The sequence below is a fragment of the Heteronotia binoei genome, chromosome 3 (genome assembly GCF_032191835.1).
Source record: "Heteronotia binoei isolate CCM8104 ecotype False Entrance Well chromosome 3, APGP_CSIRO_Hbin_v1, whole genome shotgun sequence".
Lineage (NCBI taxonomy): Eukaryota > Metazoa > Chordata > Lepidosauria > Squamata > Gekkonidae > Heteronotia > Heteronotia binoei.
In genome coordinates, this window is record NC_083225.1 from 107,501,879 (window position 1) to 107,526,710 (window position 24,832).

The following is a 24,832-nucleotide window of genomic DNA, read 5'->3' on the forward strand; positions in this document are numbered from 1 at the left end:
AGACTTGGGAAATAAGACTTCAGAAATAATATTCTGTTTCATTTAGGCAATAGAAGGAGAGTCTTATAACCAAGGCTGAATGTAAGCAAATAAAGTGCTTATAGAGAGAGAGTTAGGAAAGCAAAAGCTTAGTATGAGCTTAGACTAGCGAGAGATGATTAAAAAACAAGGGTTCTTTTCTTCCCCAGTCATCTACACTTTCCCCTCAGTAAGCTTTTTTTTCTTATGTACAAAGTAATAAAAAGAGCAAGGATATGGTAAGCCCCATTGCAGGGACAGGAAACTAAAATTGTAACAGGTGATGAAGAAAGGTCAGAACTGCCCAATTCCTATTTTTCCTCAGTCTTCTCTTGTGAGGGAAAAGGTGTTCAACGTGACAAAAACAACATGATGAGAAGGAATTTGCAGCCTAGGATCAGCATAGGGTTAGTACATAAACACCTAGTTTCTCTAACTGAAACAGTTCTCAGTGCCAGATGAACTGCTCAGGTGTAACACCACTCACTAAATATTTTCAGAAAAGGAGCATCAACCCTGAGTGCCACCAGCTTGCTAACTCTTCTGGCAGAAGTGATAGCCACCAAAACCACCACCTTCCTCGAAAGCAGTGCTAAGGAGTAGGTAGCCAGGGGTTCAAAGGGAGGCTTCATCAACCTGGCTAATACTAAGGACAATGACCACTATGGGATAATGTGGGTTGTATATGGGAAAATGTTGGATAATCCTTTAAGAAAATGCTGAGCCAGCTTGTGTGCAAAAAGAGAGCTACCCTGCACATGAGACAGCTAGGCTACCTTGTGCTAATCACAACAGGTATTCTAGAAGTAATGGCAATGGGCAGCTAAACTGACACACTCCCCTACAGCCAGTTTGGTGTAGTGCTAAAATGCGCAGACTCTAATCTGGGAGAACCGGGTTTGATACCTCACTCCTTCACATGCAGCTGCTGGGTGACCTTGGGTTCTCTCAAGTGCAGGGAAGGAGATTGGAAGCCATTCTGAGACTCTAATTGAAAGGCAGGGTATAAATCCAATCTTTTCTTCTTCTAGAGGACACCTAGAATCTCATCTACCAATTCATACATACTTTATTATTACAGTCAATGACCAGTACAGTCCAAACAAACAGGACAAGTCATATTAGGAAATCCATTAAAATTTAACATTTAAGCTTCAATATTAAAATCTAAACAAATTATATATAGTAATATAATAAAATATAAAATACAAAATCCTAAATTGTCTACCTAAAAACAGACCTTGCTCAAATGACCACCTGTAGTGTTCGATGTTTGTAAACCTGTGCACAGTATCACACAACCTGGCGTGTTGCCGCATGATTGTTATCTGAAAGCAAGTATTCCAACATAGTTTTGTTTAATCTACCTAGGAATCTTTCTATCAGGGGATTAATGATTTCTGCTCTTATTCTATAATATGGACAATTGAAAAATGTATGTTCTAATGTGTCAATTTCTTGTAATGGGCATAAACAGAATCTCCTAGAGTAAGGAATTGCTTTATACTTCTCATCTAACACAGCCGAGGGTAAGGACAGACTTCTAGCTAGTGTGAATGTCCTTCTGGTGTTACGAGATTCAAGGAAGCATAAGTATCTGGCAGGCACAGCAATATATCTTTTGTTTATAGATGAGATATAGTCTGGAGATCTGAGGCTGTCCATTTGCATCTCTTCTTTTCCTACCTCACCATCTCTATCACTCTGATTAATGATGTAGCCCGCTCTAACCCAAGGTCTAAAAGGACCTGGAGAGATAGACCTAAATTTTTTATAGTTTTCAAGACTTCCTTTTGCCAGCTAGATTGAAACAGATCTTGGAATACCAGAGGCAACAAACCTTGGGGATTTATGTTCGCAGTCAACCATTTGAAAATCAATCGACTACAAATTCTAGCCTCCACCCAAATCATTCCTGTTTCTAGCCTAACCCATGATTTTGACACAAATTTTGGCACTTGTAGTATGGCTCTAAGAAATTGAAATTGTACTCTTTTAAGTGAAAATGCAGAAGACGGTGCCCCCAGAAATGTTCCATATAACAACTCATCTACCAAATGTTCCATATAACAACCCATCTACCAACTCATGGCCAGCTCTTCCTCGTCAATCCACATGTAAAACTACTGTCTCTCTCTAAGCATTAAGAACAGTACTTTCTTGGAAAAAACTAGGCTTTCCACTGCTTTTACTTAGTGTTAACACTGTCCTTTTATTGAACTTTCTGAGAAGGATCTGCCAGTCTGCTCTAGAAGTGCCTGCATTCCTGCTGATTCGACCCACAGTGTATACATTCATTGATAAAGGTAGAAAAAGTTTTACTTACTTGAAAAGTAGCCTTTTGTTTGTGCATAATATACTCCAAGACCACAGGAGGCTATTATTAGAGACACAATTACCACAGCAGCTATAATGCCACCAACATTAAGGTCATCTAGAAATGAAAATAAAAATGTTACACTGGGACAGTCTTGATAGAGGACAATGAAATATTCCCTCTAATCAAGAAAACCATGGTCCTAAAGTATTGCTATGGTAAATGAGAGTCCAAATTCCACCTCAGTAGTAGCTTTGCTCAGGCTTCTCTTTTTTCTTTTTTTCTCTTTTTTCCTACCTCACCATCTCTTAAATATGACAATCATTATTAATACTTTGGAACGGAAGATTCTTTTCACTTACCGTGAAGTCTTCCTTCTCTGTGGTCCCGGAGTGGTCCAATCCTCACTCTTGGGAAACATAGCTCCTCCCTTTGATAGCAGGGCTTAAAAAACTTGACCCGGAGGGGAGGTGCTTGATCCTCAGAAACTCAGATCATCTGCCAGCTACCACACCTCCCTAAGTATAACTCCAACATAAATAGGAGAAAGGACATTTCCAGGGAACAAACACAACCCTCTCCTACACATATCCTGAGCCCCTGTCTAAAGGGCTCTATGGCGGAAAAACCCCCAAACCTAACAGTGTACTACACCGGATTCAGTTGCGACTTCCAACCCCACGGTCCCAGGTCAAAGCTGAAACCCTTTATACACAACTGGGTGGGTAGGACTGGACCACTCCGGGACCACAGAGAAGGAAGACTTCACGGTAAGTGAAAAGAATCTTCCGTTCTCCAGTGGTCCCAGGAGTGGGCCAATCCTCACTCTTGGGATGTAAAAAAGCCGTGTCCCAGGGCGGGCCTCTCAGCTTTGCCCAGAGACCACGTGTTGGAGGACTTTCCTTCCAAATGCAGCCTCAGCCGAAGCCACCTTATCAATCCTGTAGTGCCTAGTGAAGGAGTGAACCGACTTCCAAGTAGCCGCCTTACACAACACTTCCAGGGATGGAAAAGCCCTATAGGCCGCTGAAGTAGCAGCCCCTCTAAGTGAATGAGCCGTCACCCCTACCGGGGGCTCCAGTCCTGTTGCCTTATAGGCCTCACTAATGCACCCCCTGATCCACCTGCTAATGGTGGAGGCCGATACCTTGCGCCCAGTGTCTGCAGCCCTGAAAGAAACAAACAAGGAATCAGACCGGCGAAAGTCCTTGGTTCTGTCCAGATAGAAGCTAAGGGCTCTGCGAACATCCAGACAGTGCCATGCCTTCTCCTTCTCATGAACCGGATTAGGGCAGAAAGAGGGAAGCACAATGTCCTCTGCCCTATGGAAACGGGAATTCACCTTTGGCACAAAGGCCGGATCAGTGCGGAGCACAACTTTATCCTGGTGGAATACACACAAATCCTTATGTATGGACAGAGCCTGAAGCTCTGACACTCTACGCGCCGAAGTGATACCCACTAAGAATACCACCTTAAAGGTGAGCAGCTTCAGGCTGCATGATGCCATAGGCTCAAAGGGCTTGCCACAGAGAGCCTTCAACACCGTGTTCAAATTCCACGATGGGAATCTATGGACCTGCGGTGGATTAAGCAAAGCCACCCCCTTCAGAAACCTCCGGATGTGTGGATGTGTTGAAATAGCATTGCCCTTCTTAGATCCCCTCACCGCTGCTATGGCCGCCACCTGTCTACGTAGTGTACTGGTACTAAGGCCTTTCTCTAGTCCCTCCTGTAGGAAAGACAACACCACGGAGACCGAGGCCTGTAGAGGATCTTCCCCTTTAACCACACACCAGGCATGAAAAATCTGCCAAGTGACATTATAGCTTCTGTTAGTTGAAGCCTTTCTAGAGGACAACATGGTGTCTATTACTGGAGTGGAATAACCTAGCCTAACTAACTGCTGCCGCTCAATCTCCAAACAGTGAGCTGAAACATTTCTGGTCGCGGATGCTGCAGGCAGCCCTGAGAGAGTAGATTCCACCTTGTAGGAATCTGCCATGGCTCTACTATTGACAGTCTTTGCAGTTCCGGGAACCAGGCTCTCCGAGGCCAAAAGGGGGCCACCACAATCACCTCCGCTTTCTGTTCCTGGACCCTCTGCAAAAACCTTTGGAGGACTTGGAACGGAGGAAAGGCATACAATAGAGTCCTCGGCCAGTCTGAATTTAGAGCGTCGATGGCAACTGCTCCTCTGCTTCTTGTCCTTGAGAAATACTGTGGCACCTGATGATTGTCGTCCGACGCAAACAGGTCCACACTCGGTGTCCCGAATCTTTGACAAATCTCGCGAAATGTCTCGTGGTGAAGTGACCATTCCGACTGGTTCAGCGCCCGTCCGCTCAGCCAATCTGCCACCACATTGTCTTTTCCTGCCACGTGTGTGGCTTTGATGGACAGAAGATGACCTTCCGCCCACCTGAAAAGGGCCTCCGCTTCGTCTTGTAGCTTTCTGTGTCTGGTGCCGCCTTGGCGATTTACATAGGCTTTTGCCGTCATATTGTCTGTTTGTATCAGGACGTGAGTCCCGACCACCCATTGTCTCATGTGAAGCATGGCCAGACGTATGGCTCTCAACTCCAGAAGGTTTATGCTTTCCCTGGCTTCCTGGTCGCTCCACTGACCCTGCGCTACTGCTCCGGACATGTGAGCTCCTCAACCAAAAAGACTGGCGTCTGTGGTCACCACCACTCTCTTGGGTTCCCGCATCTCCTGCCCCAAGGAAAAAAGGCTGGGAGTCTGCCACCACTCGAGGGCTCTCGATAGGTCGGCTGGCAGTGTCAGAGAGATCGAGCTTCTGGCACCTATTTGCTTCTGAAAAGGTAAAAGAAATTTCTGAAGTGGCCTCGTGTGAAAACGCGCCCACTGAACGATGTCCTGGCACGAGACCAGCATTCCCAGTAATTTTGCCAGTAGCATCAGTTTGACTCGCTTCCTTTGCTTGACTTCTGCCATCAGCTGTAAAATCTTTGTCTGTCTCTCCGGGGTCAGAAAAACCTTGTCCTTGTTGGAATCGATCTGAACACCTAGGTGCGTCAGAGACTGGGAAGGAAGCAAGAAACTCTTCTGAATGTTTATGACGAACCCATGCGCCCTGAGCAGCCTCATGGTCAGGTCGAGGTGTTTCTTCGTCTGCTCCGCCGACGGGGCCTTGACCAGAACGTCGTCCAGGTAAGGAAAAATCGACACCCCCTGTAACCTGAGGGCTGCCACCAGAGTGACCAGAACTTTTGTGAACACCCTGGGAGACGACTTGAGCCCAAAAGGCAAGGCTCTGTATTGGAAATGGCGCCCGTCGTAAGAGAAACGAAGAAACTTCCGATGACCCCTGGCGATTGGGATATGAAGATAGGCTTCCGACAGATCTATGGAGGCCATGAAGTCCCCCCGCTGGATGGCAAGAAGTATGGACCTCAGTGTCTCCATCCGGAACTTTTTTGTGACAACCGACCTGTTCACCCACTTCAGATCCAGTATCGCCCGAACATCCCCATTCTTTTTGGGTACCACGAAAAAAACTGAGTATGTGCCTTGAAATTTCTCTGACGGAGGTACCGGTTCGATGGCTTCTATCGAAACTAGATGGTCGATGGCTAGCAGTAGTGTTCGATGCTTCTCGGGAGACTGTGATCTTTGTACTTCCAAAAAACGGTGTCGGGGGGGGGGAGTAAAACTCCAGAGAGTAGCCGTTGGTCACTGTGCCCAACACCCATCTGTCTGAAACTGTTTGATGCCACACATGGGAGAATCTCTGAAGTCGTCCCCCTATCTGACTTGTGTCCGTGGACTCGTCCCAGTCACGCTGAGGTGGGCTTCTTTTGGCCTTTAGCGGGCTGGTTCTGTTTCCCCGTGAAGGAAGGTCTACCTTCTCTAGGCTTCGACTGCCACTTTGTTCTGTATGGCTTGAAGGATGCTTGCCTGGACTCTCTCCTATTGCCACGAAAGGACTGAAACCTTTGTCTCGTCCTGTTATCTCGTCGTTTGGATGGCAGAACTTTTTTCTTATTTCTGTCCTCAATAAGGTATCTATCCAAACCTTCTCCAAAGAGTGAGGACCCTTTAAACGGAACTGCAGCAACCTTAGCTCTAGCCGAAGGATCCGCATCCCAATTTCGTAGCCAGGTATTTCTTCTGGCCGTAACGCTACAGGCCATAGCTCTAGCTGACAGCTGAACCGCTTCCAGAGTAGAGTCTGATGCAAAAGCCGTGGCTAATGTTATCTTTTTAAGAGAGTCCTTGACGTCCTTAGGCAGGTCATCCCTCTTAGCCAGGTCAGATAGCCAAATATATGAAGCTCTACAGAAGAGAGACGTGGTGGCTGACACCTTCAAAGAGCTGGCCGAGGCTTCAAAATCCCTCCGCAGAGCCTGCTCAATGCGTTTATCCGTAGGGTCCCTTGGCATTCCATCTGCATCCATCGGGAGTATGGAATTAGAAGCCAAACTATTGACCGGGTCATCCACCACCGGTAACTTCAGCCTCTTAGCCGCCTCTGGGATGAATGAAAAGAACTTGGAAAAATTAGAAGAAACTGTTTTCGGGTTGGCCGGGTGCTCCCACTCTGACCTGATAATAGAAAAGAAACCTGACGGCAATGGCACCTGTAGGGGTTTGGCCCCTGATTTTGGAATGATGTCTTCCATACCCAAAGGAAACTCTGTATCCTCCTCATCTTTGCATTTGGGGGTGTACTGAATCTGCAGCGTTCTAATCACCTTTGGGAGTAAGCGTGTATACACGTCTGCAGGAAAAAGTTTGGAATGAGTAGAGGCTACCCCCTCCTCTTCCTCAGAGAGTTCCCCAGTATCTGGAGATGAAGAGGCATCCGATAAGTCAGAATCCTCTTCCTCTTGATCAGAGGGACAGGAGCGTATCTCTGTCCTGCTGCGCTTAAGAGGTCTAGGGGAAAAATTTTCCTCTTCCTTATCAGCCTCTAAGTGTTTAGTCTTGGATGTTCTTTTGAGTGGGGGGGGGAGGTTGGAGTAGCCGCAGAGGCTGCCTGGACCTCCTTTCTAACTATTTCTTGTATCCAGGATAGAAGATTAGACTTTGCCTCATCTGCAGAAATATCATCATGATGAACTTCTGCCCTTTCTTCCTGTGCTGGTGAATCAGCCAGCTCCAGATCACAAGTGCCCTCCTCCATTACAGCTCCCTTGGGGAATCTGGTGGAAGCGGCCATCTTAGAATGTATGGCCCTGCAACAACAAAAGAAGGCACAACCAAAATGGCTTCCATTCCCGCCAAAATAAGCCCCTCCATACACTCCTTTCCCCCACCGGCTCAACACTGGAATCCTCTTAACAAAAAACCAAACATTCCCTTGTTTTGTTTCCTTCCCCTTTTCCCAATGGCCAAATAGATAGCCAGACCTCTCTATGCCAGAGAGGCTAAGGGATAGGGAATGAATGGGAGGAGGGAAGTGGGGGGGGGGGAGCGCTGAAAACCATAACTGGCTGCCAGTAGCTCCCAACATAAAACTTTCCTCTTCTGGAGGCTTCCTGGGGATGGGACCATCAGGGCTAGGTCAACTGACCTCCTCAAATCCCCCACCACTCTGCAGAGCTTTCCCAATGCAAGCCTTACCGCTGCTGGGTTTCCAAAAGCTTCTGCCTCCGTCGTTCCAGGAGGGCTGCGTGCTAACACGAGTCCTCTCCCAGCTGCTCGCTCCCTCTCTCCTCCTCTCCCTTAATTCCTTTGTCCCCAAGGCCCCTGGGTTTGCCAGAGTGCCTTTGCAGGGCGACTGGGAGAAGGAATGATCAACAGCCTTCGGCACGTCCACCAGGCTGGAAAGAGCAGAGGGAGGGCTTCGCGCACGCGTGCCTCACTCCGAGGCTCCTCTGGCGCCGTTGGAAAAAACGCGGGAGGAAGAAATCCTCCGAGAAACGGCCACAAGAGGGAGCTCTTGCCTTCCCTTCTGCCGTCCAGGACATTTTCAATAGGTATGTTCCTCTTGTTCTTCTTCTTCTTTATTTCTTTCTATAATGTACCGGGCCAGGAGCCACAAAGGGGCTCTATAGCACGTCCTGCTTTGATGGCAGGGCTAAAGAAACTGAGTTTCTGAGGATCAAGCACCTCCCCTCCGGGTCAAGTTTGTTAAGCCCTGCTATCAAAGGGAGGAGCTATGATTCCCAAGAGTGAGGATTGGCCCACTCCTGGGACCACTGGAGAACCTATTTTAGAAGGCTATTACAAAAACCAACAGGATAAAGATTACAAAGCACTTTGAATAATGTAGGTAGCATGTCTATTTTATAGTGAACACCATTTTTCCATGAAAGTTCAGATTGTTTTTCTCAATAACCTCCTAACTAGGTGTTCCAAGATTAACTAAGTGATCATAAATATATTAACATATATTTCTCTGACTAACATGGACCATACAAATAAGAGAAGGTTTATATTCTACTTGGTCCTACAAATTGGCATTAGTTGTTGCATCGTGGAAATGAAATGGCACTCTAATTACAGCAAATGGGAAAAAATATTCTGGTCCATTTAAGATCACATTTGAGATCTATATACTTTGAGCCTCTGTATAGGTATAGCTCTTGCATGGATTCTCCCAAGTTTGACAGATATGATTTCCCATTGAATTGAAGCTGATTTTTTTTTAAGTGACAACCACAGTTGTGGGAATCAACTTCTACAGAGAGAAACAGCAAACACACGCATTTGCTGATTCTCCCTAATCAAGAGCTTGGGCTTTCCTTATGTCATTTGGTTTGAAAACAAACATAATATTCAGCAGATTTCTCCAAGAACTCCACCTAAAACCAGAGAGTAGTAGGCTTCCCAACCCTCCCGCGGGGGACCCCCGAATTTGCAGCCTCCTCCCCCGCTCTCAAAAAATCTGGGGGCGAGGGCGGGGGGAGAGAGAACATACCTGTAGGCATCACGTTATTGTAGAGCTTCTGATTCGTTTTTAAAATGTGTCCCTTTAAGGCTGCACAGGAAACAGGAAGGGCTTCATGGGAAAGGGTCAGTAACAGTTTCCATGGAGAACGGCCCCTCCCTTTCTTTTCCTGTGCAGCCTTGCTTTCGTTTTCACAGCAAAGTTCTGCTGGAAGAAGAGCAAGTAAGTATTTGTGTGTGTGAGAGAGAGAGGGGGCAGGGAGGGGGGGTTCCCTGGTATGGAGGCCCCCCCTTTAGAAAGCGTGGGGGGGAGGGAAATGTCTACTAGGCACTCTGTTATTCCCTATGGAGAACGATTCCCATAGGGAATAATAGGGAATTGATCCGTGGGTATTGGGGGCTCTGGGGGGGGGGTATTTTTTGAGGTAGATGCACCAGATTTTTAGTATAGCATCTAGTGCCTCTCCCCAAAATACCCCCCAAGTTTCAAAACGATTGGACCAGAGGGTCCAATTCTATGAGCCCCAAAAGATGGTGTCCCTATCCTTAATTATTTCCTATGGAAGAAAGGCATTTAAAAAGGTGTGCTGTCCCTTTAAATGTGATGGCCAGAACTCCCTTGGAGTTCAATTATGCTTGTCACATCCTTGTTCCTGGCTCCACCCCCAAAGTCTCCTGGCTCCGCCCCCAAAGTCCCCAGATTTTTCTTTAGTTGGACTTGGCAACCCTAGAGAGTAGTGAAAGATCTTCATTATACACTGCAAATTATTTTTAAAGGAAGTGACCTGTTTCTAATTGTAGATGCACTACTCTATATTTGTCTTGCAACATTATGAATCTGATTAACACCTACTTTTCTAGAGAACCATTTTAGAAAGAGACATGAGATTAAGTGACTAAACAATTGGAGCTTTGGCCTATATTAATTATTTAAAGAATTCTTGCCTGTCTTTAGGTCCAGACAGTCTACACTATGGAGTGTAATTAGCTTAGGTAAGACCATTGATGGTGTAGTTAAACCACCTGCACTGAGTCCAGATCCCACAATTTTTAATATAGCTGCAAAAGAAGCAGCCAATATGAATCAGATCCTTTCACAATGCTGTTTTTTAAAGATAACACTAGGATGGATATTCATGGTTGGATTTTAACCATAATATATAGTTTGGTTGTTAGCAGAACTTGCTTTATTAATGTGAAACAAGGGAAGGGGGGGTTCCTTCTTTCTCTAAGGGACACTTCCTGCATTTTGCACATTGCATTTCTGTTTACAGTGTTCTCTATTTAGTAAAGCAGGGGTCCTCAAACTACGGCCCGCGGGCCAGATGCGGCCCGCTGAGGACGTTTATGCGGCCCGCCGGGTTATGGCAAAATCAGACCGGAAGTGATGTTCGACCTAAACTCGCGTTAGCAACGCACACTTCCGGCACTGGGCTGAGGCGGCGGAGACAGAGTGTGAGGTGATACCAAGGTGAGGTGAGTTCCCAGGCCGGGGTGTGTGGTGTGGGGAAGGGAGAGAGATGCAGAAGACGGAGAACTGACGGCCCGTGGCCTTGTACAGTAACGGCAGTCCGGCCCTCCAACAGTCTGAGGGACAGTGAACTGGCCCCCTATTTAAAAAGTTTGAGGACCCCTGTAGTAAAGCATCTGATTTAGAATTTTAAATACACCTCTCTTCTCTTGGTCTTATTTTTCTTGTTTAACACTTACCAACTTGCATTCGCTTCACAGGGCATTTCCGAGATGGTCCAATTCCATTATCAGCTTCACAGTAATATTCTCCAGTGTCATTATTTGAAACAGGATTGAACAGCTAATTTTTTTAAAAAATGTAGAAAACACAGTCTGTTGGGAGATGTGGCAGTCTAAAACATCATCTTGAATTTTTAAAAAAGTTATAATGAAATATATAAGTATTATAACATGAAACAAGTTTTCAGAAAATAAAATGTTCAATCTTTCTGGCATCTCATCAAAAATCAACTGGAATCTGTTGAAGTCAGCTTTATGCCTTCTAAGCAAAAATAAGGTAGCAAAATGTACACACATACTCTGATGAGGTGACTGTGTGGCATACATTACATTACCTACACATTTAATAGAGCCATGTGGATTCTGACCGTCTTAACCACTGAACAAGGCAGATGCTACTAATTTTAATTCAGTTCTTGAGTGTCCAAATCTGACACATTATAAAATTCTCAAAACATTTGCAAATCAGACCTTTTAAAAATGATATGCATAAAAATAAAATGACAAATTCAATGACTGAATCTACTCAAACCAAACCAAATCAAATATTATTGAACTAGAAGCGTTACAACTTTTCCATGAATTTAGCAACATATTTTCTACCTTATATCCCAGTTTCCCTACCCCTCCTGAGGTGTGTGCATCCAGACCAGCACTGGGTATAGAGTAAGGAGCTATTGTGAGTGGGGAATTGGCAGAAGCTGCCTCCCTTTTGCTCATTCAAAGAAACATAGAGGGAAGCAGCGTTCTGCCAAATTTTCCCTTATTGCTGTCCCCCACACCCCATCCTGTTCCTAAGGCTCTCTGGAGCAGCTGTGGAAGAATAAGGACTGCACAGGTAAAGTGACAAATATCCTTTCTGTGAACTTGTTTTCTTTGTCCAAAAACTGGGTCTAACCCAAAGAACTCTCCAAACTAAATACTGCTTAAACGCTTAACATTAATTTGGCATGTACTGATTAAAGTACCTACAAAAATTACCCAGGGCTTTTCCACGTGGTGTTTTTTCTTTAATTCTGGCACCATATAGCTTTGGTTTGTGCTTTGATTTCCACATGTATTTTGTGCCTTTAGGTTTTGCTCTGGGTTTGCAAGTTTCTCCCCAGGTCTTTTGAGATCATTTTTACTCCAATCTTTTTCTGGAAGCCAGTTTCAACTAGACTTTTCCCTCATGCATAATGTTTCTGTAAGCTTTCTTTGTCCTGCCCACTCTCACTCACCTACAGCCACTTTTTAATAACTGGACTATTGTCATTATCAAATCCAGGACTTTTAAAAACTGGAACGCACAAGAATGCAGTTCCGACTGGCTTGGCATCAGGGTGTGTGGCCTAATATGCAAATGAGTTCCTGCTGGGGGGGTTTTATACAAAAAGCCCAGTGTGAAACAATGATGACATCAGGGGGTGTGAACCTAATATGCAAATGAGTTCCTGCTGGGCTTTTTCTACAAAAAAAGCCCTGATCAAATCACTCCCTCCCCTCACCTTAAGAACATAAGAGAAGCCATGTTGGATCAGGCCAACGGCCCATCAAGTCCAACACTCTGTGTCACACAGTGGCAAAAAAATTTATATACACACATACACTGTGGCTAATAGCCACTGATGGACCTGTGCTCCATATTTTTATCTAAACCCTTCTTGAAGGTGGCTATACTTGTGGCCGCCACCACCTCCTGTGGCAGTGAATTCCACATGTTAATCACCCTTTGGGTGAAGAAGTACTTCCTTTTATCCGTTTTAACCTGTCTGCTCAGCAATTTCATCGAATGCCCACAAGTTCTTGTATTGTGAGAAAGGGAGAAAAGTACTTCTTTCTCTACTTTCTCCATCCCATGCATTATCTTGTAAACCCCTATCATGTCACCCCGCAGTCGACGTTTCTCCAAGCTAAAGAGTCCCAAGCGTTTCAACCTTTCTTCATAGGGAAAGTGCTCCAGCCCTTTAATCATTCTAGTTGCCCTTCTCTGGACTTTCTCCAATGCTATAATATCCTTTTTGAGGTGCGGTGACCAGAACTGCACACAGTACTCCAAATGAGACCGCACCATCGATTTATACAGGGGCATTATGATACTGGCTGATTTGTTTTCAATTCCCTTCCTAATAATTCCCAGCATGGCATTGGCCTTTTTTATTGTAATTGCACACTGTCTTGACATTTTCAGTGAGTTCTCTACCACGACCCCATGATGTCTCTCTTGGTCAGTCTCTGCCAGTTCACACCCCATCAACTTGTATTTGTAGCTGGGATTCTTGGCCCCAATGTGCATTACTTTGCACTTGGCCACATTGAACCGCATCTGCCACGTTGACGCCCACTCACCCTTGAAGACAAGAGGTTTTGTTTGGGAATTTAAAGCCCTTATATTGATAAAAGTATGTGTGCCTGCACACACGCACGCACACACACAAGGTTTAGGAGATTTAGTTGTTGTTTTTAAAAAAGTTGGGAATTCAAAGAACCCGCTAAGCCTATCATTACATTTGTATACTGATATGATATTTCAGGTTTTTCTTAAATGCAAACCCCCTGGTGGGAAGGAGAACCTCCAGCATCAGAAAAAAGCAGTTCATACTGTTCATAAGCAGATGGGCAGTGGAGCTGTTTCCGTTTTAGGCTTCCCTATGCAAAGACAGGCAGATATGGAAAGTGCTTTGACATAAGCAAAGACAACAGCACCCTCCTTTGAAAATTATTATTTAAGACCAGTGGGAAAAATGAGGTTGCACTGTAGTTCATAAAGTGGTCTTCTGTACATATGGGACTGCATTATTGCAGGCCAGCTGTAGAGTGGAGCTTCCAAGTTTATATAAGAAGTTTCTACACTCTGGGAGTGCTCCTCCCTCACGTCTGTCTACAAAGAGTCCTTTTCCTGCTTAAAGTGTCACGTAACAGATGCAGAGGGAACACTACTCGCTCAGTTCCCTTCACTATCGTGAGGACTCCCTTGATTGGCAAAAGAGCCCACAGCAGGGAAAGGAGGGAAGGATGTGTGCCTGCACAGAAGACCACTCAATGAACAACAGTTACAGGTAAGTACAACTCTATTTTCATCTTTGTGGCTTCTGTGCAGTTTCACATGGAAGCGTAGCAACAGACTCGGTGCTAGGCTTTTCTGCACTGCAGGCTGAATAGCACTCTGCCGCCACTCCCTTAGTCAAATTCAATGTCACTGACCCCCCACTTTGCCCAGGCTTCCCGATCCTGGGTGAAGACAGAATGGGGTGGCAGCCGCCAGGCGTTCGCAGCCCCACTCCTCCCCACTTCGCTCAGGCTTCCCGAGCCTCAGGGAGCCTGGGCAAAGACAGGATGGAGCGGCAGCCATTAGGCGCTCCCCCCCCTCCACTTTGCCCAGGCTTTCCGAGCCTTGGGGAGCCTGTGCAAAGACAGGATGGGGTGGCAGCCACCAGGCACTTGCAGCCCCACTCCCCCCCCCCGCCACTTCACCCAGGCTTCTTGAGCCTTGGGGAGCCTGGGCGAAGACAGGATGGGGTGGCAGCTGCCAGGTGCTCTCCCTGACCCACTTCGCCCAGGCTTCCTGAGTCTCGGGGACCCTGGGCAAAGACAGGATGGGGCGGCAGCCACCAGGTGCTCACGGCCCTGCTCCCCCCACTTCGCCCAGGCTTTCCTAGTCTAGGAAAGCCTGGGTGAAGTCAGGACCAGCGTGGGGGTGCGGAGAGGTGGCGCCTCATGGCACCCCTAGGCCAGATGGTGCCTGAGGCCACCGCCTAGTCGGCCTGCTCCCACACGCCCGCCCTGCATAGCAAGCTCACTTATCAGAAGAGGCAGGCATGAGTTGACTAATGAAAGATCACCTGCAACACTGCCTTCCCACTGCAGCTTCATTCCTGGAGTCCACATCCATCAAGTACTGTCTGCAAATGTTTTCCAGTGCAAGTCTGGACTGGAAAGCTGCTCTTCTTATTTGTAAAGTATGTAATGTTTGTTCTGAAGGTGACATCAGTGAAGGGAAAAAAACACTGAAAGGCTGACGTCCTGGCTGAGGTGAAAGTGTGACAGTACCTTGCGGAGGAACTCCACAATAGATTTGAGTTCTACCTTGTCTGGGTGAAATTTTATAAAGGCTGGATTGCAGCTAAGTGCATGTAGCTTTCCCACCCTTCTGGTGGATGTGATTGCTCCCAAGAGTGTGATCTTCTACAAAATAGTCATTGGTTAAAATAGCAGTAGTCATTGGCTAAAAAGGTTTAAACATTAACTTAGATAATAAAACTAGTGACAAACTCCTTTGCAGAATGGGTAGAACCACAGGTGGAAACATATTAAACAAGCCTTTAAGGAATGTCTTGGATTCATGGGTGAAAAAAACCTACTGACCTCTGACCAAGTCAAGGTGAGCCAAAATAGCAGGAATTTTTATTGATGATGATGCCAGACTGCCATCTTTTAACTCAAGAAGTATTCAGATATTTTAACTAAGCCACAAGAGGAAGGATCCAGTCCCTGTTTGTCAGTCTACATTGTGAAGCTTCCACTTGTGTAAGTATGACCTCCTTATTGTAAGCTTACAAGAAGCTATTGTGACCTCCTCTACTCTGAGGGAGAATTTCTCTACATCTGGATTAACCAGGCTGTCAGATGCAGCATCATTATCCCTGAGTGGCATACTGGCCCTACCTGCAGGAGACTGTCCCTTGGGGACAGTGTCTTGTACCTCCCTTTGGCTAGCTTCCACACAATAGGGAATGATACCCTTTTGGGCAAGTAGAGGGGGCAGCATAATGCATGAGGTTGCTCTGCCTTTATCTTTGATATTACTCTGTGTAGCATTCTAAAAAGGGAGTAAGCATAAAATAGATGGCCATGTCATCACAACTGGAAAGCATCCCCCATTTAACATTTGTCCTTGGCCAACCTTGAGCAAAAGATTTGGCGCTTTCTGTTGTCCACTGATGCAAAAGGGTCTACCTTGGGAGTTTCTCATGTCTTGAAAACTGGGGAAAGGTAACAGTCTGTTATGAACCACTCTTGGTCTGTGCTTGTGTCTCTGTTCAGCTTCTTTGCTAGAGTGTTGTCCAAGCCATGTATATGACTGTTAGCGTCAACTTGTGCCTTTTTGCCCATTGCCAGATGTACATGGCCTCTCTGCAGAGGTGGACAGAACCTGTGTCTCCCTGTTAGCTTATGTAAAATTTTGTGGTGACTTTGTCCATCACTATCAGAATATGTCATCCTCTGGTGATCTTTATAAAAGAAGGGAATGCATGCTTGATAGCCCTAAACTCTAGTATGTTAATATGTAGGTTAGATTTCTTCTTAGACCACATATCCCTCACTTCTTACCTTTGACAATGAGCTACCTAACTGATGAGGGAAGCATCTGTGAATATCTGTGCATCATGGGGCTAAACCCTCATGGAATCCCTTCAAGCAGGTTCTTTGAGGTAGACCATCAGATGAGAGACCTCAGGATGGCTCTTGGTATTGACAACTTCTTTCTTTGGGACTTGGAAGTGGGATCAAAAAATATTTCTGCAGTTGCCTCATGCACAATTGTGCATATGGAATCATTGCAGTGGTAGAAGACATATAGCCTAGAAGTCTTTGTATGCATCTGGCTAACTGAAAACTACTACACAGGAACCTTTTTGCTTTCTGGACCAAGGGTGACCATCAGTCCCATTCTCAGGCACTGAACCTACAGCCATCTGGGACCCCTAGGGTCTCATCAGGTCCTGTCTTACTGAGGCCTTTTAGCTTCTGGGTTTGCCTTGAAAATATGAACAGACCTTGAGCAATACTCCTGATGCAGCAAATTAAAAGCTACCTTTGCCTTTATTCAGTCTTCCAGATAATGAAGAGTGGATACATAGCAGAAATTATGGTGTAGGGAGGAAGGGTTTAAGTTTGTTAGGCACTGGGGTGCTTTCTGGAACAAGCGGAAGCTGTAGAAAAGAGACGGTCTCCACTTGTCCCCAGATGGAACCAGGCTGCTGGCGCTTAAAATCAAAAAGGTGGTGGAGCAGTTTTTAAACTAAATCTTGGGGGAAAGCCGACAGGAGATGAAATGTTTCTGGTTCGGGAGGACTCATCTCAAAGAGAAGAAGGGTTAGCTGTTACTTTTCTACCAGGTAATGGATCAGAGTTGTCTACTGAAATGGTGACAGACAGTCCATACTGTTTGTCAAAGTCTCAAGGCGGCAGGAGGAAGGTTGCGGGCCTAGCTTGTCTGGGAAATTATAGATGTTTGTATGCAAATGCTAGAAGTGTTCGAGGTAAAATTGGTGAGTTGGAATGTTTAGTGTTGGGAGAAAACATAGACATTACAGGAATTTCAGAAACTTGGTGGAATGAGGAGAATCAGTGGGACATGGTGATTCCTAGATATAAGTTATATCGGAAAGATAGGGAGGGAAGGGTTGGATGTGGGGTGGCTCTGTATGTCAGAGAGGGTATAAGGTCCAGTGAAACTGAGGTCAGAGAATTAGATTCCCTTCTAGAAATGCTTTGGGTTGAAATAGAGGGCCCAAAAGGAAATTTAACTAAGGGAGTTTGTTATCGCCCACCAAATCAAAAGATAGAGGACGATTATAATATGATGGAAGGATTAAAGATAGCGGCTAAACGTAAAAACTGTGTTGTAATAGGTGATTTTAACTACCCGCAGATTGATTGGGTCAATATGTGTTCTGGTCGAGAGAAAGAGATTGAGTTTCTTGATGCTCTCAATGACTGTGCTATGGAGCAGATGGTCTCAGAACCTACCAGGGGTGGGGCGATCCTGGATTTGGTCCTAAGTAATGCTCAAGACTTGGTGAGAGATGTAAAAGTGATCGCACCGCTTGGGAGCAGTGACCATAGCGTTATTGATTTCACCATTTGTATAAATAGAGAGTTGCTCCAAAAGACCAGCACGACCACATTTAACTTTAAAAGGGGTACATTCTCTGAGATGAGGAGGCATGTGAAGAGGAAACTGAAAGGAAAGGTAAATACAGTCAAAACCCTTGGGGAAGCTTGGAGGCTATTTAAAACTACAATCCTAGAAGCTCAGATAAAATATATCCCACAAGTTAGGAAAGGCACAAACAGGTATAAGAAAAGGCCTGCATGGTTAACAAACAAAGTAATGGAAGCTGTAAAAGGTAAGAAGGACTCCTTTAAGAGGTGAAAAGCTAGTCCAAGTGTGATTAATAAAAGGGAACACAGGCTATGGCAAATCAAATGCAAGAATGTGATCAGACTGTGGCTAATTAATACGAAGCACAGAGTGAGTATAAATGGGCAGTCTTCGCAGTGGAAGACGGTAAGCAGTAGGGGGCTGCAGGGCTCAGTACTGGGTCCCATGCTCTTTAACTCGTTCATAAATGATTTGGAGTTGGGAGTGAGCAGTGAAGTGGCCAAGTTTGCAGATGACACTAAATTGTTCAGGATGGTGAGGATTGTGAGGCACTCCAAAGGGATCTGTTGAGGCTGGGTGAGTGGGCGTCAACGTGGCAGATGAGGTTCAATGTGTCCAAGTGCAAAGTAATGCACATTGGGGCCAAAAATCCCAGCTACAAATACAAGTTGATGGGGTGTGAACTGGCAGAGCCTGACCAAGAGAGAGATCTTGGGGTTGTGGTAGATAACTCACTGAAAATGTCAAGACAGTGTGCGATTGCAATAAAAAAGGCCAACGCCATGCTGGGAATTATTAGGAAGGGAACTGAAAACAAATCAGCCAGTATCATAATGCCCCTGTATAAATCGATGGTGCGGTCTCATTTGGAATACTGTGTGCAATTCTGGTCACCGCACCTCAAAAAGGATATTATAGCATTGGAAAAAGTGCAGAAAAGGGCAACTAGAATGATTAAAGGGTTGGAACACTTTCCCTATGAAGAAAGGTTAAAACGCTTGGGTCTCTTTAGCTTGGAGAAACATAGACTGCGGGGTGACATGATAGAGGTTTACAAGATAATGCATGGGATGGAGAAAGTAGAGAAAGAAGTCCTTTTCTCCCTTTCTCACAATACAAGAACTCATGGGCATTCAATGAAATTGCTGAGCAGTCAGGTTAAAACAGATAAAAGGAAGTACTTCTTCACCCAAAGGGTGATTAACATGTGGAATTCACTGCCACAGGAGGTGGTGGTGGCTACAAGCATAGACAGTTTCAAGAAGGGGTTAGATAAAAATATGGAGCAGAGGTCCATCAGTGGCTATTAGCCACAGTGTGTATATATGTGTGTGTATATATGTGTGTGTGTGTCTGTGTGTGTGTGTGTGTGTGTGTATATATATATATATAATTTTTTTGGCTACTGTGTGACACAGAGTGTTGGACTGGATGGGCCATTGGCGTGATCCAGCATGGCTTCTCTTATGTTCTTAAATCACTCTCGGATCACAACAATGGCACAGAAAAGAATGACAATATACTTGTGCTAAGTAGAGGCTGAGTCTCTACAATATTAAATGCTTGCTGGCTTCCCTCTCTAGGATAATCCAACGACCTGACTTTCTCACCTGGAGTCTTAAGAAAGTTCATTCCCACTGAGGCAATCCTTGGCATTCCACCCTGAAGTCGTGGAGACCTGAACCTCTGGTGCTCCCTAACAACCAGATAAAAGCATCCTATATCAGCTGGCCAAGGCCGCCAGGTGCTTTTAATTAATGCTCAGCTCAACCAGGCTGCAACTACCTTGTAAAAACTCGCAGCTTGACCACAATGAATTAAAGCCTTGAGATCTATAAGAGCTGACCCTTTTACCTTCCCCACTCCATTGACACAGGCAAGAGGCTGTGCTGGTAGAGTCACATGCAAAAAATTAGAAATAGCATCCAAATACAAAGTAACCAACATGAATAAACCAAGTAATATGTACAAAGGTAGCAATATTAATATCAACAATGAAATTTAAAAACATTACAACACAAAATTTGTCAGCAGCATGGAACTGGGAATATATAAATCAGCATGGAGACACAAACAAATTTTCTGGCATCTATACAAGATCAGCTAAGACATTATCTCCCTCCCCTTTAACCTAGATGACACTAAAGGAGAAGTCTGGGCAGGAGTGTGGTGGGAGTAGTTTCAGAATTCACACCAAGGGCTTTAAAACTACTTTCATCCCATATCTTGATCATATTGCATCAAACAGTTTTACTGGGACAATCAGGGAGTGGCCTTTTTTAGCTCACTGAGAGACTTGACAACTGAACATGTTGTTGGACAGACTTTTCATTAAGCTCATGCTCTTCAACAGGAAAGAAATATTTTACTTGTACACTAGGTGTTCCTCTGCTCCTTGCCTCCATCCCTCCCCCTTCTCTTGACCAACTGAAAGGAACTACTTCAGCAAAGCCAGCCGAGGAATTTATATCTCCAGGTCCACATAACAAGTCAACAGCACCCTCAGTCATCATCCCGTTCAGATGTCTTAAGCAATTAATCAGACTTTTGCACTCTCTGTTTACAATCCAAAGTGGTAGCATTGCCTTTCCCTTGTTTCCTGAAGTTGACACCCATATATAAAAGGATATTCACTTTGAGTTCCAAAGGGGAAAAGGTTGTCTCTTTGAATTCCAAGCCTTGGGCTACTCCCCCCTCCCCGCCCCACACACACACTCTGCCTCTCTTTCTCCTGACTAACAGAGGAAAGATCATTGGACAGGTCAGCACCACAGGCTCTCATTTGCTTCTGAATTAACTCTTCCTGTTCTAAAACACTTGCTATTTTAGCTTCTACGGCTTGATCTCAAAACTCCATATGCTCCAACAGCTGCTCAGCATCCTAGTTTTATTTGTTCATAACTTGCACACTGACAGGAATGCTCTCTAGCAAACTAGCTAGGTGATCTCTGCCCAAGGACATCTTGTTCTCTGCCTTCTGCTCAAAGCTTTGAGGATTAAATTGCAGAGATGTCAAGGCAAATGTCTGCTGGCAAACTCTCTGTTTGCAACAACTTTGTTCTAGGGTAAGGTATGGATAATTGCTGATGGCTGATTTGCTCTTCAGCTTCAGCAGCCCCATTTCAGCACTGAAACTAGCCTGCATTAGGTTTACAGATGGACAGATGTAATCTTCTTGCAATTCTGATAACTGAATGCATCCCATAAAAATCTTTTCATTAGAATCTGGGGCTTTGCTCCGCTCCTTCCTGACTTGAATATCCCTTGTCAGCCAACCCACCACTGGTGCATATTTACTCACAACCTGAGACTTCAGAACTTCCCTCAAAGCAACTTTTAAACCCAACGTAAGCACACAATCTTCCTTTTCTTCTCAGTCCTTGGGGTTGCCCAGCTTTGTTGTAATGATGATCAATGCTTTCTGCTGCTGGAAACCTTTACGTGATGCCACATCTCTACTCTTTCCCTGACACATCAACTGAAGGTGAGACCCAGTGTCTGCATGTTAGTGTTGATGCACTCTGCTGAACTTCTTCCCGATATTGTCCTGAAGACAAAGTGGACTGTTTACTATCCTTAAGTTTAGGAGATCTCAACTTAGACCATCTTTTGCCTTGATCTCAAGTCAGGTGTGTCTGCAGCAGGGCCATTTGCTGAGCATTCTGCCCCAATATCTGCTTTTGCTGGGTTGGCTGCCACTGATTGGAGGTTGGTGCTTGAGTTGCTCCTTGTTCTAAGATGTAGAGAAAGCTGATGGTAGCACCTCCATGACTTCATCTTCCAGTGGCCTTAGAGAATGGACAGTGTGCCTTGATGGCAAAGGCACCAATATGATGGTGAGTCATGACATCAAGGGGACCTCAAGCTGAAAATCAACATTATTGAATCTGGACTCCAAAGCAAGTTGGGTTGTTGGTGCCAAAGTAGAGATTCTTGTTGACTTCAGGAGGATGGTGATGCTCAACCCTGAGACCTTGGAACAGAGACCTTCAGTTCCAAGGCGAAACTGTGTGATGCTGGTGCAATGGCAATCTGGATGGGCTATGATGGGAGAGCTTGGCCCTTTTCTTAGCCTTTTTCAGGTCCAGTGCCAATCTCAGAATCAAAGGATGGCTTTGCACTTCCAATACCAATTGTGTTGGCTCTCACTCCTTTGTCTGTCAGAGTCTGTTTCTCCCCATGTGGTTCTGGGGGACCAAGAGCTTTCTCCCACAGTGCAGCTTTGAGTCTTGCCACTCTAGCCTCTGGGGCTTTAGGGGTAAGCCTGCAGCAGGCCAGGCGTGACACTGCATTATGACCCTTTCCCAAGCATAGGAGACACAAACTGTGGTCACTGGTTTGGGCCATCTCCACCCTGCAATCCTCACATTTCTTGGATGAGTCTTTGCATTATTTCTCTCTGGAGACCCCACTGGAATGATGTTTTGGGCCTCCACAAGCAACTCAATCTTTGTTATTCAAGGCAAATGTGGAAGAAAACAAACTGACTCCACAACTGTGAAAATACAGAGGGAAGTTAGACATGCAGAAGAACCATTCCCAAACCAATTACAGTGCTTTGGATTGAGTGCCAAGAAAATCAGGAGTAAGTCGAGCATGCAGAAAAGCGCTGATTGTGCAGTTGGTTGTTTTTCTATTTTGTTCAGCATGTATATTTGTTCATTGAGATAGGAAAACTCCATCATCTGCCTGGGGTGTAGTTAGTATGGCAAAACATAGCAGGTCAATGCATTACTGAATGGCTTTCCTGCACCAAGTTTGGGTTTGGACGTCATCATTGTCTCCATCCCATCACCCCAGGAGTTGAAAAAGCCAGGGCCTGGTTAATTGTGTCATATTGAATGAAAGCCTATTAAGAGGATCCTACTTTGAAAATAATTCAGATAGTTGATTATTTCTGAACTCCAACAGACTTCTGACTAAAGAATCCGGAAGACATGTTATTACTGTGGATCAGGGTCAAGACAGTGTGTCTGTGTTTACTTCTGCATCAGCAAAGCTTATAATTGTCTCATCCTAAATAGCATCTGAAACTGATACACAATATGTGTTCTTCTAATCAATGTTCTTAATTTTGCCTTGTTTCTTGTTAACCCATGCCTAATTATTTTATTCTCCTATAGCTGAAGGCCATATCCAACTGAAACCAATGTCAAATCCTTCACTAAATCACAGTGGTATACATAGCAGCACTTTCCCGTGAACTATCTGGAAAAATGGCTGAGAGATGTATCACTTAAGGCAAAACATAACAGGGCTCTGATGCTACCTTAAATTCCTTCACTGTTACTATAGTAGACAGAAAATTCCCCCTTCACTATTTTTGTATTAGTCAAGGAAAGTCAAATGCTAAGTGTTGGGCAAGTGTCAACTCACCAGGGTTCCAGTCATGGTATTCATGGTGTAAGAAATCCTCCCTTTTTTACCCCTTCTTGAGTCTGGTTTCTCTAGCAAAGCAATGCCATTTCTATACCATTTGTATTTAGAAGCAGGAATGCCTTCATTTTCCTTACATCGTAGTTCAATGACTGTTCCACCCATAGCTGAGCTTGGCACGGCACAAACAGGAAGAGCTGGTGGGACTGGAAAGTGAAATTATCTGTTAAAACAAATATCTGTACAGCTAAACATTGCATATCAGCACACAAGTTGTTCTATTGAGATTACCTGACTTGAACAGGCACAGTTCACTTACCATTGAAACTTAACGTAAGCCCAAACTTTCTTAAATTCTTAAATTTTAATTTTTCATTTACACTGAATATAATTTTAGTTACACTGAATATCATTCAATTACAGAAAGATAAAGATCAGTTTCCTTCTCAAATGAAGATCATTCCTTTTCAAATGGAAGCATTCATTTGAGAACAGTAGAAAGATACAAAAATTATTTTACATAAAATAATACATATAATAGTATTCTATCAGTTAATCAAATGGCAAACTGTTTCAAAACTGATTTAGGAGGACATTTTTACAAAGAGATTTATTATTTATTTATTTATATATATATATATATATATATATATATATATATATATATATATATATATATATATATATATATATATATATATATATAAAGATTTATACCCCGCCCTTCTCACCTAGGTGTCTCAGTTATAATGGAATTGATTCAGGATAAATGCTTTAATAAAGGTAGAGAGACTAGACTATACTACTGTCTACAGTACAGGCTAGCCTAATCTCATTGCATCTTGGAAGCTAAGCAGGGTTGGCCCTGGTCAGTATTTGGATGGGAGACCATCTGGGTCACTACAATGAGGGAGGCGCAATGCCAAACCACCTCTGAAATAATCTCTTGCCTTGAAAACCCTACAGGGTCACCATAAATCAGCTGTGACTTGATGGCAAAAGGGAGAAAAATGTACATACTATTTATATGTATACTATATGTGCGATGTATACCAGATATCCTATTGTGTAATTTCGGCATCATTTGAACATGCCATGTTAATTCCTATACATTGCTTCAGCTTTGTTCCAGTGTTTTTTTAACTACATCTCTGATTCCTAATCCTACGGACTGCATTAATGTACACTGTGCAATCCACCTTGAGTCTCAGTGAGAAAAGCAAACTATAAATACCATAAACAAACCATAAGGTGGGTAACCCAATGCCAATCTGGAGAGTCATCAAATAAGACCTCCCAAAAAGAAGCAGGTTATGTAGAAAAATATTACTCCCTCTTCTATTTTTTTTAAGAACATAAGAGAAGTTATGTTGGATCAGGCCAATGACCCATCAGTCCAACACTCTGTGTCACACAGTGACCACAAAAAACACCCCCACCCAAGTGCCATCAGGAGTTCCACAAGTGGGGCTAGAAGCCCTTCCACTTTGCGCCCCCCACCCCACCAAGCACCAAGAATACAGAGCATCACTTGTCCCAGACAGAGAGTTCCAACAATACACTGTGGCTAATAGCCACTGATGGACCTCTGCTCCATATGCTTATCCATTTCCCTCTTGAAGCTGTCAATGCTTGTAGCCACC

At 44.5% G+C, this 24,832-nt stretch overlaps 1 protein-coding gene across 1 annotated transcript in view; it reads right to left on the reverse strand.

The window, feature by feature from the left end:
• The window catches only part of JAM2 (junctional adhesion molecule 2), a 64,053-nt gene that overhangs the window by 9,249 nt on the left and 29,972 nt on the right, over positions 1 to 24,832 (reverse strand). Inside the window, exons 5-7 of the mRNA XM_060234383.1 lie at positions 23,190 to 23,395; positions 10,904 to 11,006; positions 2,345 to 2,452 (exon numbers count right to left, since the gene is read on the reverse strand). Coding sequence (XP_060090366.1) covers positions 2,345 to 2,452; positions 10,904 to 11,006; positions 23,190 to 23,395 — 417 coding nt within the window. The remainder of the gene's footprint in view (positions 1 to 2,344; positions 2,453 to 10,903; positions 11,007 to 23,189; positions 23,396 to 24,832) is intronic.